The sequence below is a fragment of the Sardina pilchardus genome, chromosome 11, assembly GCF_963854185.1.
Source record: "Sardina pilchardus chromosome 11, fSarPil1.1, whole genome shotgun sequence".
Taxonomy (NCBI): domain Eukaryota; kingdom Metazoa; phylum Chordata; class Actinopteri; order Clupeiformes; family Clupeidae; genus Sardina; species Sardina pilchardus.
In genome coordinates, this window is record NC_085004.1 from 28,128,397 (window position 1) to 28,149,989 (window position 21,593).

The 21,593-nt window shown below is 43.7% G+C and overlaps 2 protein-coding genes across 6 annotated transcripts in view; both read left to right on the forward strand.

The window, feature by feature from the left end:
• LOC134095181 (oxysterol-binding protein-related protein 5-like) overlaps positions 1-17,464 on the forward strand; it is a 36,661-nt gene extending 19,197 nt beyond the window's left edge. For all 5 annotated transcript variants that reach the window (XM_062548583.1, XM_062548581.1, XM_062548582.1 and 2 more), the window contains 21 exons: positions 1,058-1,211; positions 3,415-3,488; positions 4,521-4,601; positions 4,814-4,915; positions 5,044-5,247; positions 5,617-5,701; positions 5,908-6,067; positions 7,422-7,632; positions 7,863-8,047; positions 8,296-8,377; positions 8,697-8,795; positions 8,905-9,001; positions 9,108-9,206; positions 9,453-9,550; positions 9,659-9,748; positions 9,905-10,041; positions 10,751-10,930; positions 11,203-11,341; positions 12,157-12,268; positions 12,795-12,897; positions 16,191-17,464. In XM_062548583.1, coding sequence (XP_062404567.1) covers positions 1,058-1,211; positions 3,415-3,488; positions 4,521-4,601; positions 4,814-4,915; positions 5,044-5,247; positions 5,617-5,701; positions 5,908-6,067; positions 7,422-7,632; positions 7,863-8,047; positions 8,296-8,377; positions 8,697-8,795; positions 8,905-9,001; positions 9,108-9,206; positions 9,453-9,550; positions 9,659-9,748; positions 9,905-10,041; positions 10,751-10,930; positions 11,203-11,341; positions 12,157-12,268; positions 12,795-12,897; positions 16,191-16,326 — 2,628 coding nt within the window. In that variant the 3' untranslated portion in view covers positions 16,327-17,464. The remainder of the gene's footprint in view (positions 1-1,057; positions 1,212-3,414; positions 3,489-4,520; positions 4,602-4,813; positions 4,916-5,043; positions 5,248-5,616; positions 5,702-5,907; positions 6,068-7,421; positions 7,633-7,862; positions 8,048-8,295; positions 8,378-8,696; positions 8,796-8,904; positions 9,002-9,107; positions 9,207-9,452; positions 9,551-9,658; positions 9,749-9,904; positions 10,042-10,750; positions 10,931-11,202; positions 11,342-12,156; positions 12,269-12,794; positions 12,898-16,190) is intronic.
• A 687-nt stretch (positions 17,465-18,151) lies between these two features.
• The window catches only part of slc22a18 (solute carrier family 22 member 18), an 18,264-nt gene continuing 14,822 nt past the window's right edge, over positions 18,152-21,593 (forward strand). Inside the window, exons 1-5 of the mRNA XM_062548585.1 lie at positions 18,152-18,306; positions 18,815-18,999; positions 19,165-19,262; positions 19,745-19,890; positions 20,726-20,858. Of these exons, the coding sequence (XP_062404569.1) occupies positions 18,877-18,999; positions 19,165-19,262; positions 19,745-19,890; positions 20,726-20,858 (500 nt within the window). The 5' untranslated portion in view covers positions 18,152-18,306; positions 18,815-18,876. The remainder of the gene's footprint in view (positions 18,307-18,814; positions 19,000-19,164; positions 19,263-19,744; positions 19,891-20,725; positions 20,859-21,593) is intronic.

Below are 21,593 nucleotides of genomic sequence, written 5' to 3' on the forward strand. Positions count from 1 at the left end.
CATGTTACGCCATATCAGACCCTATAAAGCCCCTTCTGTGGGCATAGTGTGTGTATGCTGTATGTATGGACTGCATACATATTCTTAGCATGTGCGTCAAAGCATTAAATCCAGCTTGCGTAAAGGCTGGAGAGACGTGAGCACTCAGTCCCCAACCAGTCTTCCAGCACTCACGTGCACACACACACACACGCACGCACACACACACACACACACACACACACGAAGGCACACACACGCATACACACACGAAGGCACACACACACACACACGAAGGCACACACACGCATACACACACGAAGGCACACACACACACACACACACACACAGACTACACACACAGCCCTGCTCAATATAGCCGGTGTGTTTATAAAGTCTCCATCCGGCAAGCGAGGCTCGAGTTCCCCCCGCAGAAGTCAGTGATCCCACTCAGTCATGTCAGAAGAGCGCATCCCTGCCAAACTGACACCGGCAGATGTGCTCGGGTGTTATCTATGACACGGGCTTATGCCGGCTTCGCCGTGAGCACCATGCTAAGCCTGAGCGGAGAGAGAGAGATGAGCGACTGGGCTAACGGTCATCGCAAAGCGCCTAACAGGTGTCGAACGGTCGGAAGTGGACTATGAAGAGGTCACTCACGGGGTTTTGGTTTTAGCGCAGAGACAGTAATGGCCGCTTCTGCGCTGAGCTGAATTATCCACTGCAGCTGCATGTGTGCTGTGTTGCGTCACAAGCCAGATGTATGGATAAGCATGATTATGAGCTCATGGGAAACAGCGATCACTTGGATTAGTGGCCATGATCCCTGATCTTCCATTTAAACTTACAACCATGAAAAACCTGGTTTCCTGGTTTTTACAATGTGAACTTTTTGATACATATATCAAACATTTTGAACATTAGCATCTGGAACATTTTGATTAAATAAATGTTCCAAATGCCAGATACTTGTGTTTGTTGGTTAAATATGCAGTAAACCCAGTTGACTGTTGTCACTCACAGCTGACTCCTCCTCAGTCCAGACGTAGTCGTGACATGCCTCCCCCTTGTCTCCCAGAAGTCGAATCCAGCGGAGAAGATGAAGGAGCAGAATGCTTGCCGTCGGCGGTTCTCTCTGTGTCCGACTGTGTCCTCTCCGCAGAAGGTGGACCCACGTGGCCTCTCGCGAAACCTCTCAGACGGAGACCATCACATCTACCCTCTCAGTCCAGGTAAACTAGGAACTCTCCTACCAACCTACGGTAACTTCTCTCTCTACCAGCACTATATAGCAGCCATAGGTCTCTGTTAGTGTATACATCCCTATATCAGTTGCAGAAAGTCACAGATTTGGCTGTGCACATATTAGGATGTACCGTACTTGCACATGACTTAAGGCAGCAAAACGATCACAAAGACATGCTAAACTGGTGTTAGTCGGAATTTAAACAGGTGCACCTGTTGAAAGTATGTTTAGAATGTGGGTCTCATGTGAAATATCTTAAAGGTTGGGTACGGAATTAGCAAAACGGACGGAAGTCCCGCCCTCCATGCACGAGCGACAATTCAAATGTGCAGCGCGAGAGCGAGCCAGGCTAAATGAAATGCCATCCTGGCGTCTACAGCACTATGAGCTCTAGTCTCCATACAATCACTCACATCAACTTCCCCAATTACATTCTTTATTCACCTCCAAAGGGTTGTAGTACATATGGTTCAGTAGCCATAAGTGTGTATATTTGAACAGAATCTGGTTTGTTCTTACCAGGGCGATTATCTCCTGAAATATCCGAGTTTAGTGCTGCCCCGTTGGTTCGCCTATTCCACCGTAGCTCCAAGCTGTTAAGTTTCGATTTCATGTTTACAGCACTCTTCGTGTCATGGTAAAATGTAATTTTTGCTACATAGCTTATTTATTGCGTGGGTGATTGAGTTTCCGTAGGTATCCGCTGCCTTAGTTAGTTTGTATAGAAATGAAGTGACACATACAACAAGAGGGGAACATGGACGTGCAGCAGCAGGCAGTTGGTTTCGTTTCAGCACTGACTCGCGGTCACCAGCTTTCGAAAGGGTCGCGCGCGGTGGGGAGGGGGAGTAGGAAGAGGAGTAAGACGTTAGATTGACGAACGAGCTGTGAAATGATGGTATGGGGTGAGGAATTCTATTGGCTGGAGTTTTTCGAGCCCTGCCCGTTCCGCAGATGATTGACGTGTTTAATTTCCATTTCAGTGCTTCCAACTTAGTGGCTATAAGTGGGTTAGGAATAGGATTTCAAGTGATTTTGCAAAAATGGCCAACAAAGCTAATTCCATACCCTACCTTTAACATGGATCTGCAATTTTTCTGTCACATATTTCAGAAAGGTTTTTCAACCCACACGTCTTTTGGGAAGAAAGTTCCAAACAATGCTGTGATGCCACAAAAATAGCAATGATTATAATGATATCAATAATTTATGTGCCTTCCAACATCCACAAATACAGAGATGACATAACCTGTTCAACTGCCCATTTAGTAGTTCCTCCAACCTGCATGTGTTTTCAGCAGTGTGTGTGTAGAACACAAACTTGAAAAAGACTGGCTATAGCCTAGGCATCATCCATCATTCAGCTTGGCCAACAGCCCTATACAACATGTTGTTGCTTCTTGTGGGTTTTTCCTTTCCATTGAGGCTTTGTACTTTGTTCAAAGCCGAGTCTTTAACAAGTGCAGCTGGGAATAGAGACAAGTAGGGAGGGAGGGAGGGAGGAAGAGAGAGAGAAAGACAGAGAGAGAGAGAGAGAGAGATAAAGAAGGGAGGGAGCGAGACAGAGAGAGAGACCCTCTTGTTTATCTCCTGGCTGCCCCGAGGCTGTAGGGCTCTTGTCGTCCGTCTCGAGCTCAGAGGAGCGGTTAAGGAGGACACCTGAGCCCACAGCCACTGAACTCCTCTCTATGTCACCCACTCTCTCTCAGACCCACCGCCACCCCGCTGACAAGTGTCCAATCAGCTTGGGCTCTCACATCAAGTATATTAAAAGTGCTTGTTAACATTCTAACGTTAACACTCTAACGTTTGTTTTTACTGTATGCACTGTGCATCTGATCATAAGGAGGGATAGAGGCAATGCAGAAGCAACATAGGAAATGTAGGGGAATATTTGGTGACTTCTGAAATCATACTGTAGGAATTATAGTCTCCTATATGCCTGTGAGTTTGTATCAGATCAAGCACAAGTAAATCTTGTTTTCAGGGAGGGGTTTCATGAGTTACATAAGGTAAGTCATAGATCCAAAGAATCTTTCAACTGATCTGTTTTTGGGTTACAGTGTTTGTTGTGTCTCACAGGGAATGCCATTTTGAAGCCCATCCGTCTCTGGGGGTTTACACTTACTGATGCTGCAGTAGTGCAAATGACTCACCCATCTCTTGTGTTGTTTTGTGGTGCGTTACAGGCAGTGAAACGGAGAAGGATGGCACAGCAAACCTCAAGAATAACGTCAGTCCTGCGATGTCCCCCTCAAATAAGGTACTAAAAAACAAGATCTATCACCTTGCGATGTCTCATGACTTTACCAGCTCTCCTTAATGTACTGTGGTCGTGCCGTGTCACTTGTTAATATATTGATGCGGCGTCTTGATGCCGTGAATTATGAACTGTGGGTAAAAAGCCCAGCTCTGGCCTCCTTGACTGTAAAAAGTGTCAGGAATATCAGCACTTTCTCTGGCTGACAGTGATTAGATGGATGCAGCAGAGCAACTTGACTGATTGATTTCCCCGCTAGGTCTGCTCCCTTCCGCCTGAGAGGAGCCAGGGTTATGTCAGGATAGGTGAGGTCACGTGGTAGGGGAAGCACTGATTGACAGGTCTAGCTACCGGTGGCTTATTAGTGAAATGAACACCTCTCCACACCTACATGGCTCACAATTAGTCAGGCCTTTGGAGAGTGGCCTGTGCCTCACTTGTGAGCGAGGCGATCTTGTACCTGTCTCGTTTTTGTGTAAATTTGGATTTCTGTCTGACAAGCACCATACAATTCGAACATTAAAAGAACCAAAGCCCTGGGCTGCTCAGGGGTGAAAAGTGAGCTATACTGGGCATTGAGAGACACAGGTAAGGGACCGCTCACTGAAGTTCCGCCAAGCTGACACACACGCACACACACACACAAACATATCAATCACATGCGGTTGGACTTACTTCCAAGATTTTGCTAGGGCCAGTGTGTAGGTCAGCATTTAGGTTTTTGGTGTCTTGTATTTAGTGTCTGAGGTTTCAGCTAAGAGGCTATTAGACATACAGTACCCTAGTTTGGACTCTGTGGGGGTTTTCCACTTCATAACAGTTAGTAGAGACCTTTTCAATCAATTATATTAATATAATTATTAATCAATTATACATTTTATTTAGATTATTACCTACTGATTCTATTATCTACTGAGTACTAAAGAGTTCACATCAGACTCCACATGATATTAGGTGACATTATATTGGTACAGTTCTTTTTTAGTTAAAAGTTAACTTTGGTTGTTTAATGTAGCTTTTGGTATATATTTTCAGTCTGAAACAAAGGTTTTCAATGGCCATGAGAAAGAATGCTCTAGTCCCGTGGAAAAACTGGATCGAAAGGAGTCTCTTAAGGTGGGTGCCTTTGACTGTAAATGTTGTATTTGTGTTGAATACAAATATAAATAAAAAATTGTGTAATTGAGTGTAATTTGCAATCACATCAAGCAGATGCCTTATCAACAGTACATTGTGATATTATGAAGCCATGTTCTGCCATCTTGTGGTGTAATGGGGTAATGTTATTATGGTTGATGGTGACATGTCTGTATGTGTTTGATTCAAAGGTCCAAAAAAAGAATTATCGTCAGGAGAAAAAGCGGGCAGCAAAGGAGCTTTTTAGTGCTTTGAAGGACCCCACTGTTGTCATCATGTCCAACTGGTTAAAGGTGAAGAAATTCATAACTTATTATGTTGCTGTCAATTGTTGTACTTCTGCTTGTTCTTTCCTTTGTTGTGTTTTCTCGGGACATTCTGTGAACTTGTTGTTTAGTGAACATTCTGTGAACTTCCTCAGATCCGCGGGACCTTGAAGAGCTGGACCAAGCTGTTCTGCGTGTTGAAGCCTGGCGTGCTTCTCATTTACAAGTCCCCTAAGGTGGACCACTGGGTAGGCACCATCCTCCTCAACGCCTGCAAGCTCATCGAGAGGCCCTCCAAGAAGGACGGCTTCTGCTTCAAACTGTACCACCCGCTGGACCAGTCCATCTGGGCTGTGAAGGTGTGCTATATAGGTGTTAGCAATATATTGATATATCGTATTGCCACTTGCGCAATATATTGTATCGCCACTGCCGCCAAATATGAATATTTTTTATTAAAATGTAAGGCTGTGCAAAAATATCTATACAGCTGACTATACAGCAAATATTCCGATATTTTTATTATTATTTGTCTGCTGAATTATGAGTGTAATGTTTCCAGCTCTATTTTTACATTCTCTGTGAAATGTGTTGTGACCCATATATTATGATGATGCGTATTGTATCATATTGAGCTGACCACTAAAAGTCTGTGTTGCCCTCTGCTGCCTCGGCTTTCATATGATGTCATTGGTGTGGTCCTGCTGACGGTGTCTCCCACTCCTCAGGGTCCTAAAGGAGAGAATGTGGGCTCCATCACACAGCCTCTGCCCAGCAGCCACCTGATATTCAGGGCCGCGTCGGGGTCAGATGGTGGGTGTGCTGTTATGGTGCTGAGAGATGGAGAGGGTGGGCGACAGAATGAGAGAGGATGATTGTAGCACTCTCGCTCTTTCTCTCTCCCACTCACTCTCTCTCTTGTCTGTATGTGTGTGTGTGTGTGTGTGTGTGTGTGTGTGTGTGTGTGTACACATGCGTCCTCTGGTCATTGACTAAGCGTGTGGAAATGTTGCCCCCAGGGCGTTGCTGGATGGACGCTCTGGAGCTGGCCCTGAGCTGCTCCAGCCTGTACAAGCTGACCGGTAAGGCTGGACGCGACGGCGAGCTGAGCAGCTCCTCCGAGTCCTCGCACATCCTCAACCTGCACGGCTCTCCGCTGTCCGTCCAGGACCTGCAACTGTGAGTGCAGCGCACAGCCAGAGGCTGAGAATACATACGTACTGTACGTGCAGGGCATGATGTACAGGGCCATTATGGCGGCAGATAAATTGGGTCAAACTCTTTTCCTCCTGCATTTGGTTCTCTGAGTCAGGACTGCGTGCGTGCGTGCGTGCGTGCCTGTGTGCCTGCGTGCATGCGTGTGTGTGTTTGTGTGTGTCTGTGTAAAGTCTCTGTGTGTGTGTGTGTGTGTGTGTGTGTGTGAGAGAGAGGGGGGGGAAGATAGATAGAGAGTGACAGTGTGTATGTGAGAGAGAGAGCAAGTGTATGCTGTTCCATGGCCCTATGTATCAGCAACCAGTAAGAGTCCCTGGTAGGTCATGTGACAGGGATATCATCCAATGCTGCGTTCGACAACCCAATATCCAGCCCTCCCTCCCTCCCCGCTCATCTCCTCTCTCCTCCTCCATCTCTCTCCATCATTTTCACTTGTGCTGGAGCCACGTCATGGGCAGAAGGTGGCTGTGAATTGCAGCTGGAGTGGAATGACTCTGGAGTTATAAATAGATTGTTTTGAAAGACCTGCCTGCAGTTGCAGCCTCTGGGTAGGTAGAGAGCGAGAGTGTACTTATGGATGCAGCATTCAGATTGCCTATCTTGCATAGTGTACGCATTGATATGATTTCATTTAGAGTCCAATGAAGCTGTACGAGATGGGTGGAGACTCTATTTGTTTTCTATGTAATCAAAGCAAATGTCCTCCACAAAAGATTGGAGGTATTTGTAATACGACAATATTGTATTGGACTAAAGAATCTCTTAATAGGATTTTGTTCTAAGTGATCTTGTCTCATGGGTTCACTTTAGCGGTCTTATTGTAAATTAACATAATGTCTTCCAGTGCATTTCTTTCTTGTTTCTTCACTGCGGTGACAGACTTCAGAGCAGTACAGCCTGCAGAACGATATAGCACACTTACAAACATGTAGCTTCTGACCTCAAATTAGATGTACCAGGAGCTTCCATTTTAAAGATAGATGGCTATTGATTTATATTATTGATTATGTACCTCTCGTTTAGCACTGTTCCATCCTGGCACCCAGGGAGATATGTTCAATATGCTAAACCCATCATGGGACTGATGCTGCTCACATATCTGAGCTGCTGATCATAGGGAGCATGCTTTCAGAAATTTCTTTTCATTTAAAATATATATTAGCATAGTAGCGGAACTCTCATATCAAAGGTATGGTGTAATAATGTGTTTGTTGTGTCATTCATTGGTTATTAGGAACATTAAGAACATACTCAAAGCTACTGATGCTCAAAGCTACTGAAGTCTCACGTGTGTTTGTCTCTGCCATGGTCCCCTTAGCCTACATGACTCCATGCTGGTGAATAACCACATGGAGATAGATGCCTGCTCCGACAAATCAGAGAGGGAGGTTCACGAGGAGTCAGACAATGGGGCCAATGAGAACGGAGACAGACTGAGTGAGGAGAGTGACATGGACCAATCAGATGACCTGTCCCCTGCCATCAAGGCCACCTGCTACATGGAGCAGAGTCAAGAGGAGATTGCTGAGGTAGTTTGGTTGACAAGAAGGACCTGTGCTCTGGCATTTCAGACCTGCACTTGTTTTTATCATTTGCACATAGCAATGAATAATGATCTTCAGTAGCGGAACCATTTTAAATGGCATATTGATGAATTAGATTAAATGCATCATATAATCAGGTATTTATCACATACATAAAATGCAATGTTTATGTAAAGATTCAGTGACTGGGATATATGATGGATCGTATCTTTCAGGCAGGGGAGGCGTCACAAACAGAGACGGTTTCGGAGGAGAATAAAGGTCTGATGTGGACCCTGCTGAAGCAGCTTCGCCCTGGCATGGACCTCTCCAAGGTGGTGCTGCCCACCTTCATCCTGGAGCCGCGCTCGTTCCTGGACAAGCTCTCCGACTACTATTACCATGCCAACTTCCTATCAGAGTAAGCGGGAGACAAAATGTTAAATGATATTTAATTCTGATAATTGCGTTTTATGGAGATAATAAAAAAACAATATTTGTTTTACGATGCTTGTTACAATATTAGTTTTTGTCAAATGTAACATAATCGAGTGAAAGCTGTAAATGGCCTCAACATTTTAATCAGTCTTATGAAGTTTAGCAACAGTGTCTGATAGCTCAGAGATGGGATATTAATCTATCTTTGGTCTATTTCTCTAACTCCTATAGGGCAGTTAGAGAGGAGAGTGCCTATGGACGCATTAAAAAGGTGTTGCGATGGTACCTCTCCGGGTTTTACAAGAAACCCAAGGTGAGCTTGCCACCAGTTTTATCCTCCATTTTTCCAAACCAGTGCTTTTATTAGATGTACTGTAAATCCAGCCTATTCCCATATCTCAAACTGAGAGTTAATTATCCTGTTCACTATGTTTAGTACACACAGATGCTTATAGAGCATTCATTTGTGAGACAGTTGGTCATCTTCAACAAGGACCAGCCATATTTTCCCAGTTCCCACAATACAAAGATTCCAAAGAAACATCTTGGTGCCCTGAAATGAGATATTGATGTCTCTGATATTCTGTGACGTTGCCACGTCATGATGGCTCTTCTCTGTCTCTCCGTCACAGGGACTGAAGAAACCGTACAATCCCATTCTGGGAGAGACGTTTCGCTGCTGCTGGCCCCACCCGGACACAGACAGTTGCACGTTTTATATCGCAGAGCAGGTGATGGTCCTTTCCATTCGCCTCATCAGGTCCAAGCACTCAGGAGATTTGTAACATAATGAGTCTATTCTCTGGAGAAATCTCACCGTGTCCCTCTGCTCTCTCCTAGGTGTCTCATCACCCTCCCATTTCGGCTTTTTATGTGAGCAACAAAAAGGATGGCTTCTGTATAAGCGGAAGCATTCTTGCAAAATCAAAATTTTATGGTACGAGAGCCGTTTTTGAACAGCATTTAAATGGTATGTTTAAACTCAAACTCAGAAATTCAGCAACTGCAACCTGATGGGTTTTTTTTTTTTGTTGCTTTTTCAGGTAACTCGTTGTCGGCTGTACTAGAGGGCAAAGCCAAGCTGCTGTTCCTAAACCGCGATGAGGAGTATGTTGTAACGATGCCATATGCCCACTGTAAAGGTAGGGTCATTTTTTTCTCTTTCTATTTCTGGGTTAGATAGTCCATCTGTTAGGGTTAAGGCAACCGTTTGGTCAGTTACTTCATCAGTGACTGCAACCAATTAAATGATTGAGATGAATAAAATATGACTATGAGTAAATTTATAAATGTCAAATTAGATTGAAAATGTATGAATTCTGTGATGAATGCATCTATGTTTAATTGTATTTTAATGATTATATTTGACTTTTGTACTCTTTTTATAGGCATTTTATATGGTACAATGACTTTGGAGCTTGGAGGCAGAGTAACAATTGAATGTGAAAAGACTAAGTGTATAGCACACCTGGAATTTAAACTTAAGGTATAAACAAGACACTTTGTCTTTGCTTTGCAATAATGATATTATGGACATACTGAAAATAGACATTATTGGTTTGTTCTTACAAAAATGTTTCTATTTTCTTCAAAGCCTTTTCTTGGTACTTCTGGCCAAGTAAACCAGATATCAGGGAAAATTCTCCAGGATGAAGAAGTTCTGGCCACTGTTGATGGTCACTGGGTAAACTTGACTTGTTGATTACTAATTTGTTCATTTACATGAACATTTCCTGCAAAACAAACTTGATTGACAGCATTTTCTTTGTGATTCATAGTGGAAATAGTAGTGTGTGTGTTTATGCAAGTGTGTGTGTGTGTGTGTGTGTGTGTGTTTCAGGACAGAGAGGTGTACCTGATGGACAGGAGGTCTGGTCAGAGGGATCTGCTGTGGAGTCCCACCCCAGAGGTGCGCAAGCAGAGGCTCAGGAGACAAGTAGTCCAGCCAGAGCAGCAGGAGCAGTTTGAGTCAGAGAGGTCAGTCTCAGCACAGAGGCCAACCATGAAACATTACCACAGCCACAGGAAGAGGGTTTTGGCAGTGTCTTACAATAATAATATGATATTACTATTGTGATAATATAGTTCATAGGTGCCCAAATTCTTCCCCGTCAGGGCCAAAAATGAATCGGAGTGGAGGGCCGTGGGCCAAAACTAACTAAACAGAAGCTTAATAGCGCCCCACTATTGCCTCATCTAAAACCATATTAAATGGTGGCCAGATAGTGAACTGCAAACAGTCTTTGAGTTACAGTAATAGAACGTTGAGACAGAATGAAATTCTGACCAGAGAGTGGGCCAAAAAAATTGGTTCACAGGCCCGAGGGCCCCAATTTGGGCAGCCTTGATATAGTTATTACATGTCAATCACATCTAATAGCAGTACAATCATGTACATTACATTCTTGATAATGGTAGATCTTTTATGGCATATCAGTGTACATGCTATTAAAACAATGAAATACTCAGCCACGGATTATAGTGGTTGATTAAAGAGCTGTAACGCTGTATGACATTTGGTGAGATATCAGTTGAGCATAACCTCTATCTTCTTAAAAGCATGACGTTTGTACCTCACCTGGTGATGACACTACATGACTCACCTTTACTCTTACCTGTTTGTATTCCTGTGTCCTCTGTGTCTGTATCCTGTGTGTGTGTGTGTGTGTGTGTGTGTGTGTCACAGGCTGTGGAAGAATGTGACCAGCGCCATCATAGCCCAGGACCAGAACCGGGCCACCCAGGAGAAGTTCCTGCTGGAGGAGGCCCAGCGGCAGGAGGCGCGGGAGCGCGGTCAGCTGCCCTGGACACCCCGACTCTTCACCCTGGACCCCATCACCGACGAGTGGAGCTACAAACACGCCGAGTGAGTCATGTGGACACTTGGGCTGGTGCCTCAAAGGGGACTTATTTAAAGGCCTGGATTGCTTTACCTTAATGGAGATACTGTAGAACAATCTAATATTGTTCACTGTGGTGTGTCTATACACTTGAAGGGCTTAAGGACTTGAAAAGCTTGTGTTTGGTGTCTACTTCTTTATGTAACATGATATATCTGATAGCGCAACGTACAGTTGAAGGTTCTTATCAGTGTGTCTGTGTGTGTGTGTGTGCGTGTGCGTGCGTATTCATGTCCAGCTCCAAGCCCTGGGACCCAGCCAGCAGCCTGAAGCAGTTTGAGAAGGGTGGGGTCATCCAGATCAGGGAGAGAGAGCAGCCCCAGATGCGACTCAACGGCCTCTCCTACAGCCAGAACTGGGCAGCGCAACAGCAGAAGGTGAGATCCCTGAGAAGCACTCTTGTTACCACAAATTATACAGTAGTACATACACACAATAAGCCGTATTGTGTATAAGCCGCAGGGCAAAAGGGAAAAAAAAGTCAAAAGAAACGAAACCATGTTAATACCATATTAACTATCCCCATGTATTAAAGGGATAGTTCGGGTTTTAAGACACAAAGTTATATGGGTTCCCTGTCAGCAACGTGGTGCATCAGCACTGACTTCCCCCCCGACAGCGTCCTGTGAGCCGAGATCCAGCCGGTTTTTGATCGTTTTTGATGCTGAAGAAAGTAGTCCGGCAAGTTTCTGGGGTCACGAAAGTAAAGTGTTTTTCTTCTCAAAACCATATGCGTTCAACAGAGTGATATATTTGCACCACAAAAACGTTGTCCAGCTGTCAGTAGCGCGCAGTGATAGGAATCGCGAAAAATAAGTAAGTGATAACGAGGTTTGAATTTTTCCTGGACAACGTTTTTGTGGTGCAAATATATCACTCTTTTGAACGCATATGGTTTTGAGAAGAAAAATACTTTACTTTCGTGACCCCAGAAACTTGCCGGACTACTTTCTTCAGCATCAAAAACCAGCTGGATCTCGGCTCACAGGACGCTGTTGCGGGGTAAGTCAGTGCTGATGCACCACGTTGCTGACAGGGAACCCATATAACTTTGTGTCTTAAAACCCGAACTATCCCTTTAATCTCATAGCTGAAGAAATTTTGCAATATCAATAATAGTTGGCTAATAGTTGGGAAATTACGGTATGTGTTAATGAATTTGTGGGTGTTTGTGTGTGTGTGTTTGTCACAGGCCAAAGCCCAAGGCAAACACAGGAAGTCCAGCAGGCAGCCGTCCAGCTGTAGTCAGAACACGGAGAGCAGCAGCACCTCAGAGCCGCTGCACGAGTCCTCAGACAATGAGGGTGAGTAGTAAGGATGGGGACGGGAGGCTGCAGGATATACAGCGTGGTCCCTGGCAGGAGATTTTGGGCCCCCACCGTCGACTTCAAGGCAGTGCTGGCTTGAAGGCACAAGGGTTGGGTTAGGCTTAGGTTTGGCTTTGAAGTCGACGGTGGGGGCCTAAAAGACCATCAAGCTGCCTGCAGAGAGAGCCCAACCCATTGTACAAATAAAATATGGACTAGTGCACTCAACATATCCCAGTCAAGTCACCTTGTTGACTGAATTGCATTAGGTGAACATGTTTCTTTGTAATGTGGTACTATACAATGACATAACTTGCATGAGTGCTTTTATAAGGCATAGGGCATACAGTAGGTTAGCTTCATTTTTTTTTGGTCTTTATAGGGTTATTTGAGGATAGATTAGTCATGATGTATTTGCATAACAAAGAGCACTAACATTGGAAAGTTGGATTACGTTCAAAAGGAAGATGAGATGTTTTGAAGTTGGTTAAAGTCTTCATTCTCTTCTCCGCTGCGTATGTAGGCCAGGCAGCCCAGTGCCCTCGCTGTGCCCAGGAGACTCTAGATTTTGCTGAAATGGAAGCCTCCATCGCGTCCATACAAAAGATGCAGCAAGATATTCAAAGGTGAGAAAGAAATAGCTCTTCCTGTGAATTCCTTTACACTTTAAAACCCACTGTAACAGGTTTTAACTTTCCAGTTTGTCTTTACAAAAGAGTTCAGACACCATTGCAATGGGTTTTGAACGTAAATCTCTCATCCAGCTTGCGAGTTGGGAGGATCAACATATGAGGTGTCAAATCAGGACAAGATATTAGTTTCTTGGGGGTGAAACTCTTCAGAGGTTCAGAGTTCTGATCTTGTTGTCTCACCAGCAGAATCAGGGAGTTGTCTTACCAGCACATCATATTCATTGTTGTTGCTATTGTTTCACATATTGATACTTCCTTATCCAGCTGAAGAACATCCTGTTTCTTTTGAGCAGAGAGATATTTATTACATGGCACTGCAAAACTGTTCCGCAAACCATTCAGCATTTAACTAGACTTGTTCGAACTTGCTTTTATTGCTATTAGCATAAAGTGGCTCTTTTCTTGGAGCCACTTGCCTTTTCATACGGAAAAAGGCAAAGCTCTCGCTCTGCTGCTCTGGCCTGAATCAAAGCTCTCGCTCTGCTGCTCTGGCCTGACGCAAAGCTCTCACTCTGCTGCTCTGGCCTGACGCAAAGCTCTCACTCTGCTGCTCTGGCCTGACGCTGAAAGGCTGGCTGCAGCCCTCGCACCCTTCCCTCTGACCTTTCTGCCTTACACCACACATGCTGATATGCGCTACACTTTTGTTTGCCTTCCCACCTACTGACTTCTGTAAATATTCCTTTAATAAATGATTATTGCTTTAAAAGTATGATCAGTGTGGCCTACGTCATCTGTACTTTGAGCCAAGTGGTCATAACAACAACTAGAAAATCATGTGAATGAAGAGGAGATGGGATGGAGATGAGTTACATTGAGGCTTGGAGAGAAAACTGCAACAGAGGGCAGGCTAAAGGCCCCATCACATTACAGGCGGCATGCGCTATGAAACCCATAACTTTCAATGGTTTGAACGCGCAAAAACTGGTCTGCCGCTGCGCTCAGTATAGCGGCATTTTTGCCGCTTTGCCGCTCTTGCGCTACCGTGGTCAAAGTTGAAATATGTTGAACTTTGACCGCGGGGCGCTGTAAGTCAATGGTCTTTTGCGCGGAACCCAGCGGTAACCACAACAACAATCGTTAGAACATTACCTCAACCAAGAGCATTCTAGCGGTGAGCGCAGCGCATGCCGCCTGTAATGTGATGGGGCCTTGAGGCAGCTTAAATACAAAGGTGCACTGAGTGATCTCCACCCATGTAAGAGCAAGTTATGACAAGCTGAGCCATCAGCTGAATGATCAGTTGGGCAATCAGCTGAACAGTCAGTCAAGTTACTGGCAGACTCGGAGAAGCAGGCCATGATTCTGTGTCCTGCCTGTACTACTGTATGCTCTATTTATCACCAGACATTAGTTTTAATTAACTCAGGTGTTACATTAACAACATTATATAATCCATAAGTAGACTTATGTATAACAAAGTGGAATGATAGAGGGGAAAAGTATTAAACACGCTAAGAAAAAACAGTGCTTTAAGGCAGGGAAAGGCAAGGAACAGGCTGAAACCTGTAATTAGTTGTTAGAGTAATTATCCCTGTCTGTGCAAATTAATATAAGATGGGTTAGTACATATTGATGGGCTGTAAAAAAGGTTTGTCATTGCCAGGGTGTCACACAAGACACATCTCATAATGGGTAAAACAAAAAGATCTCCCAAGACATTCGCAACCTAGGCTGCCTGACCTGCCGGTGAATTTGGATTTCACCAGTAGCTCAGGCTGGAAACCTGCACATCTATCTCCTCTGTTCCCTACGAGAACCTTTGGCTCCAATCACAAACTAGCTTATCCAAAAGATGCACTGGATCGTTGGTCTGATAGGTGGATTATCCAAACGTACAGAGTTATGATTTGAACGATGCCAATAACGCTCGACAGTCCCGCCCCTCCTCCAAAAGATCACGCCTCTCGTGCAGTGGAAATAAAGCGCAGACTCCCCAAACTAATGTTCAATCTTAAAAGATTGAGCTTAGTATGGTGATAGCCGGACTATTCGCAACCTGCAAAACATATGGAACTGGTGACAGATGCATTTCAAAACTTCAGAGACTTCCAGCATGCCGGCCATTATCTATCGAAGGAACATCAGCACATCAACTGGCGACAGAGGATCTCCTCACAAGATTTCTGACCAGGGAATCAGAAGGATAGTCAGAAGATCAACCCAAGAGCCCAGGACCAGTTGGAGAAGGCTACAGGAAGACTTGGAGGCAGCAGGTACAATTGTTACAGAGAAAATCATAGGTGATGCAATCAACCGCTATTGCCTCTATGCACACTCACCCTGCACAACTCCAGTACTGCAGAAAAACCTGCCGAAGCTCATTTCAGGTTTGCTGCACAACATTTGGACAAGCCTATGAAATACTGAGAGAACGTAGTCTGGTCAGATTAGACCAAAATGTAACTTTTTGGATGTCATACTACACACCATGTTCGGAGGGGAAATGCCACTGCATATCACCCTAAAAATACAGTACCAACAGTGAGGTTTGGACTTGGAGGTGAAGATATCATGGTATGGGGCTTTCTTCCATTTAATGGGACTGGCAGACTTCATACACTTGAAGGAAAGATGAATGGAGTCATTTTTTCTGGGAGAATCTTGCCATCCACCAGGAAGTGGGTAGACCTTCCAGCAGGACAATGATCCAGAGCATACAGAAAGGAAACTCTCAGTTGGTTTCAGAGGAAGGAAATCAAGGCACTGACTTAAATCCAATTCAACATTTCTGGAAGGAATTAATTATCAGGATTCATAAGAGGGACCCTTAATATTTGGATGTTTTTTTATACTGTATGTGTGGATTACCAGAGTTAATAGTAATGTCTCATGCAAATAGCCTCAGCAGAAGTATACTTACTGAAAACATATTTCCCCCACTGTATACTGTACCCTATAGCTGTAATTATTTTTCAGTTGTAAAAGTGCAGCACTCTGCCAGCATTTGTTACAGTATCTGTTTAGCTTTGTACAGCTATAATTACCTTCATGCATTTTTATTTATCATAATCTCTGGCATGCTATCCGCATATAAGGCCTAGTTGTTTATTTTTTTAATCCTCTGAGTTAATTAGAAATGATATCAATTGCCACTTGTAATCAGTTCAGTTCCACTGCGCTAGAAATATCAACAGCAGTTTAATGAATCAGTTTGTCACAGCCAGCCCAGCGCTGTGTAATTATTTCTCATTATCTCTGCACGTCCGCCTGTCTGTCCTCCTCAGGAACCTGTGTGTGCTGAGCCAGCAGATGCTGGTGTGCAGCCAATCGGACGAGGGCGTGATGCTGGGCGGCCGGAGCTGCCTCATCCTCTGTGTGCTGCTGCTGCTCCAGCTCTTCATCAACTACGTGTCTACATGAGGCCGCACGCCCCCACACCTCCAGCAGCAATAAACCGCCACCTCACCTCCACCCACCTCCTCCACACAATACTCCGAGATCTGTACTCACACTCAGGCACAAAGCACTTTGGACAAAGAGATAGATAGATAGAGAGATAGAGAAAGAGAGAGAGAGAGAGAGAGAGAGAGAGAGAGAGAGAGAGAAAGACAGTGGTTGAAATCATGGAATGAATGAGAAATAGAAAATCAAATTAGGCAGAGTTGTACATGTGAAGAACAACAGACAAATATAAATATTTTAATAGCGTGCTAGGAATATTTGATGTTCTTTCACGGCTATTTGTGGATGTGCACTTTTATAGGCCTTGCAATACTATTTCAGTTGTTCTTCTTTTCGTTTGATTATTTCAACGCCCCGTGGGGTATTCTCCTTCCAGTTTGAACTTTGGGCCTTAATGCTAAAGCCAAATAAGGGGGAAGAAATCATACACCGGAGAACAAAATCTAACATTGATTGTGCAGTTCTTGTTTTTTGATAAATGTTTGGTAATACAATGTTTTGTTTTGATAATTTACCAAACAGTATTTATTGTCTTTCATGGAAAGAGTTTACGTTTACAAGTAAGATTCTTCGAAAAAACCACAAAGCCATTATGACTTGTCAGTAGTAGAGCTTAAGTTAACATTTCACTGTACGCTGTGATGAATCTGTTTGCTTCATGCCATGACACTGTAATAAGCATGCCTAAAGACTGTAATTGCCTTATCAAATTTAACAAATGGTTTAATGAGACACATAACCATAAAAGGGGAAAGCGATTACTTAATGGAATAAGATGTCTCCTTACAAATCAATGCTTGTTAAACATGGTTATGACTGATGTTGTAACAGAGTCTGGTCTATTTTTGTCAGACAGATTCACAAATATGTCCATTGTGAAACATGTAGCTCGGACAAGGCATCTTATTGAGATTCACAGGATGTGTGAAGGAGACTGGCTTAACACAGTGGGACTTTTGAAATGCCATGTGATGATAAATGAGATGTTTCAGGGAGGACCACAGTTTTTTTCCACACATTTTACTTGTGTTGCTTTAAGGAATGAAATGTGTAATAACCAAATACCAGTTGAATGAATTAGCTGAATGAAAATGTACTGCATTCAGTCTTGCCTATTTTTCTTTTGCCCGTATGAACATATGCATCACTCTTTTTTAAAAGGTATAATACCAAGACACAACTTCTTCCTGGGTACTATTTGCAAGTACGTATTGCTAGTCATGCATTTATAACAAGCATTGCATGGAACTCAATGGTGTTGGAATTTCTTGTTTTGAGACATCTTTACAAAGTACAGTACTAGCACATACTCTACTTAGGATGCAGGTGAGTTATGTGACAGATTCTTAATACATTTTCAGTCAATAGTTTGTTACTATATGAGGCCACAATTAATGAGAAGGCACCCCTCAGTCTTGCAGGCAAGGGGATTAAAGGTCCTATTACTATGGTGAAATTCTCCCAATAATAAACCTCCATTACAAATATCTGTACAATCTTCCTTAAGGCTACTTGTCTGTTGCAGATGATGTTTCACCAAAAATGTTCGCTTGCATTGGGAGACTATTGTGAATGGAAATTAACACAATTGATAACACACATTATTTCTTGGAAGATCTATTCTGACTCGGTATGAAATGTGTTCCATTGCAATAACTAAAAATGTGTCTTCATCGGATAAGGTCAATAAATCTAAGTAATGGACCTAGTGACAACTGTAGTAGATTGTTTCTTAATAAAGGTATGATCGTGGTCACGCCTACTGTGTGTTTACGCCTTGAAAGTGGGAGGATTTGGACATTGAATTACCAAACACCAAGATGGCGAGAAAACAATTACGTATCATACAATTGTCAAAAGCACTGTAAAGGAGGTAGCCCATGTATGTATGGAATTCATGCATGCATCTACCCGAGTGACAGCGTTGATCAGTAAAAGGTAACAGTCAAGATTTAACAACATTCTTCCTCTACCTTCGTAGTTCTCAGCCGAGTCTTTGGAATAGGTGGACTGTAGCTGACATTTCCGTTAGAGTTGTTCATTGCATTGTAAGCATAAACTGAACATAGGCTAATATCACCATATAGCTTAAGAGGATTGAATGGTTTATGCTTTGGTGGGCTGCACTACGGATACATTTGACCAAAGAGTAATTTTGTATCGCTCTATGTCGAAGTGGGTCGAAGTGCAACAAGTTCACTAATGACACTAGCTCACTCACCTCTTCCTTAGTAGTATTTCTGCACTGTCATTCAGATTGTTGGCATTGCTGTTATGTAAGGTATAGGCCACATGTTATGAGGTGAGAGACCATTATTTTACTATTATGTGAGACGTATTCGCGTTTGAATCAAACTGCGTTCAGCCTAGTTATATTTTAAAGGCCTTAAGGCGGCAGCAGACAACCCGAGCAGTAAACAAAACTTTTGTTTCGTTTTGAACGAAGGGAAGTGATTCTTCAAAGGATAACATTTGGATCACAGCTTTGCACTGAAGGAAAAGTAAGAGATGGAGTCGAACAAGAAGATGGATCCTCTGGCCGGCATAAATAAACAGAGAGTGATTATGGTCACTTATGTGATAGCCGCTATGGACATCACATGGCTTTTCCTTCAGTTTTCTATAACACCAGTAAGTAGGCTACGTTGTTAAGTAGGCAGTGTCTTTTGCCAGTTTTATCTAATTTCATTGTTGCAGCAAATATGGTGAATTGTGCTTATTCATGTAATGCCCTCTGTGAAACCACAGGTTTATGAAATGCTTGAAAGCTATTAACTCTTCTTTACTATGATACAGTATTTGGCCAGAAGGCTTGGTTTCGACACCTTGTGGTTTGGCTATCTTCAAACTACAGTAGGGATCATCCAGCTCCTTGGAGGGCCCATATTCGGCAGGTGAGTCTTTTCACTCCAAGCTCCAAGGCAAACATAATAAAAGCCTGAAGTTCAATGAACCCCCAGTGTAACTCACTTGTCGCTGCTGCTGCTGCTGCTGCTGCTGCTGCTTGGAAAACATTGACAACTCTGGCCATCATGTCTGCTATGGGTCTGCGTTCAGTTAATTCATTGACATGCACTGTTAATGTTGTAGCTTACATGTCATGCTCAGAAATGTCTCACTTCCTGACCTCATATAGCTTGCAATCCATATACGTATCTATGTCTATGCTTGCAATCAATCTGTCCACAAAATTGTAATGGTGCCGGGTATGTTCTGCAGCTCTGAATGGTGCCTGTGGGCCTTATAAATAGCTAAAACAGTTAGCTCTGTCACCTGTCTCCTTGTGGCCACTGACTCAGATGATTTAGAGTAGATAATCTAATGTGAGGTCTGAGTCTAGAGATTCTGGATGACAGAGGTTTGTGCTGTTCGGCAGGTTTGCTGACCTGTTTGGGGCACGGGCCGCTCTGTCTGTGTCCTGCATGGCATCGGTGGTCTACTTTGTGCTGCTGGCAATGGCAGACAGCACCGCAATGCTCTTCATTCACAAACTCCCCGCAGTGTTCATGCATGTCCTTCCAGGTAATGTCCATGCTAGAAATAACAAACTGTGCACTTCACTAAATGATGTTCATTTCATTAAACATGGTGAAGTGCATGTTCACTGACTGTACAATTTCACCTGCATGCAATGTTTTAACAATATTATAACAACATTGGAATATTAAGGTAGTCTGGCTATCACCATACAAAGCTTTTAAGATTGAACATTAGTATGGGGAGGCTGCGCTTTGTTTCTACTGCACAAGAGGCGTGATCAATGGGCATCCTTCAAATGACTCCTTACACTTGGATAGTCCTTCAACCAATCAGACCAACGATCCGGTGCGTCTTTTGGATAAGCTAGTGTCTGTTTGGAGCCAAAGGTTCTGGCAGGGAACAGAGGAGACAGATGTGCAGGTTTCCAGCCTGAGCTGCCGAGTGAAATCCAAATTCGCCGGAAGTTCAGGCAGGGTTCACGCAGCCTATAATATTAAGGATATGTCATGTCCAAAACTAGTTGGATGGCTTTATGTGTGTCCATGTCTTATTGACTGTTGTTTAAACCTCATTGATCATTGACCGCATTGTTCATTGTGCTCCACATTGGTTTCATATCTTTCTGTAACCTTTGTGTGTCAAACTAGACCTCTGCCCTGCAGATCTAGGTTTTATAATCAGGTCATAAGACATCCTAAATTTCATGCAGGATGATAAAATCTCCTACTTGTAATTTATTGCACCCTTTATATTTATGTGAATTGCCCATAGAGGCATCCCAGTTGAAGTACATGCAGCGCTGTGCTGTGCTGTGCTGTGTTTACTACACTGTCAGTACTGTCCTGTCCAGTCCTGATCTCACTCCACTGTTGTGCAGGGACTCAGATGGTGGTGGCGGACCTGACGGAGCCGGATAAGAGGGCTGATGCTCTGGCCAAGCTGGGCCTGTGCTTTGGGATCGGGATGATCACGGGCTCCACTCTAGGGGGCACTCTCAGCACGCGCTATGGGTAAGATGCAACTGTGTCATGAGTCATCAGGGCCACAGCACTTACTGTAGTACATATGCCATAGCCACACCACACTATACGATATGCTCCATTTTGAGATATGTTAGTATTCATGGGCTTCATCAGGTCCCTTTCCACAGGTGTACAAAATCAAGCACCTTGATTATCAATGCAGCAGACTGTATGGTGCTTGATTTATACACCTGTGGAAAGGGACCTTATAAAACCCATTACAGTAATAAGCAGCTACATTTGATATCATCTTCCAAATCATTTTCATGGTGTCTGTCATGGACCATGGTGGTCATGTTAAGGAAAGATAAACATCCCTGATGTTCCCACTAGCCATCCAGGCTATGCACCCCAAAATGCTCCCGGTATGCTGGTTGGCGCCTTGTATGATAGCCTCCACCATCGGTGTGTGTGTGTGTGTGTGTGTGTGAATGGGTGAATGTGAGGCATGAAATTCTAAAGCGCTCGAGTTCCCCGAGGAGTGGAAGTGCTATTATAAATGCAGTCCATTTTCCATTTTCCATTTTCCAACCCCAATCCATAAAACCGTAAAAGCCCTCATAAGGCGTGACGTAGCATGTGACCAGCCTCCTATCAGTGCCACAATGCTGATGGTGGTGTGTAAAGTGCTTACATTTCATTAAGGTAGTTAGCTCGATTAGTTTTATAGACTAAACTCCATAATGCTGCCTTAAGCAGTCAAAATGATAGATAGATAGATAG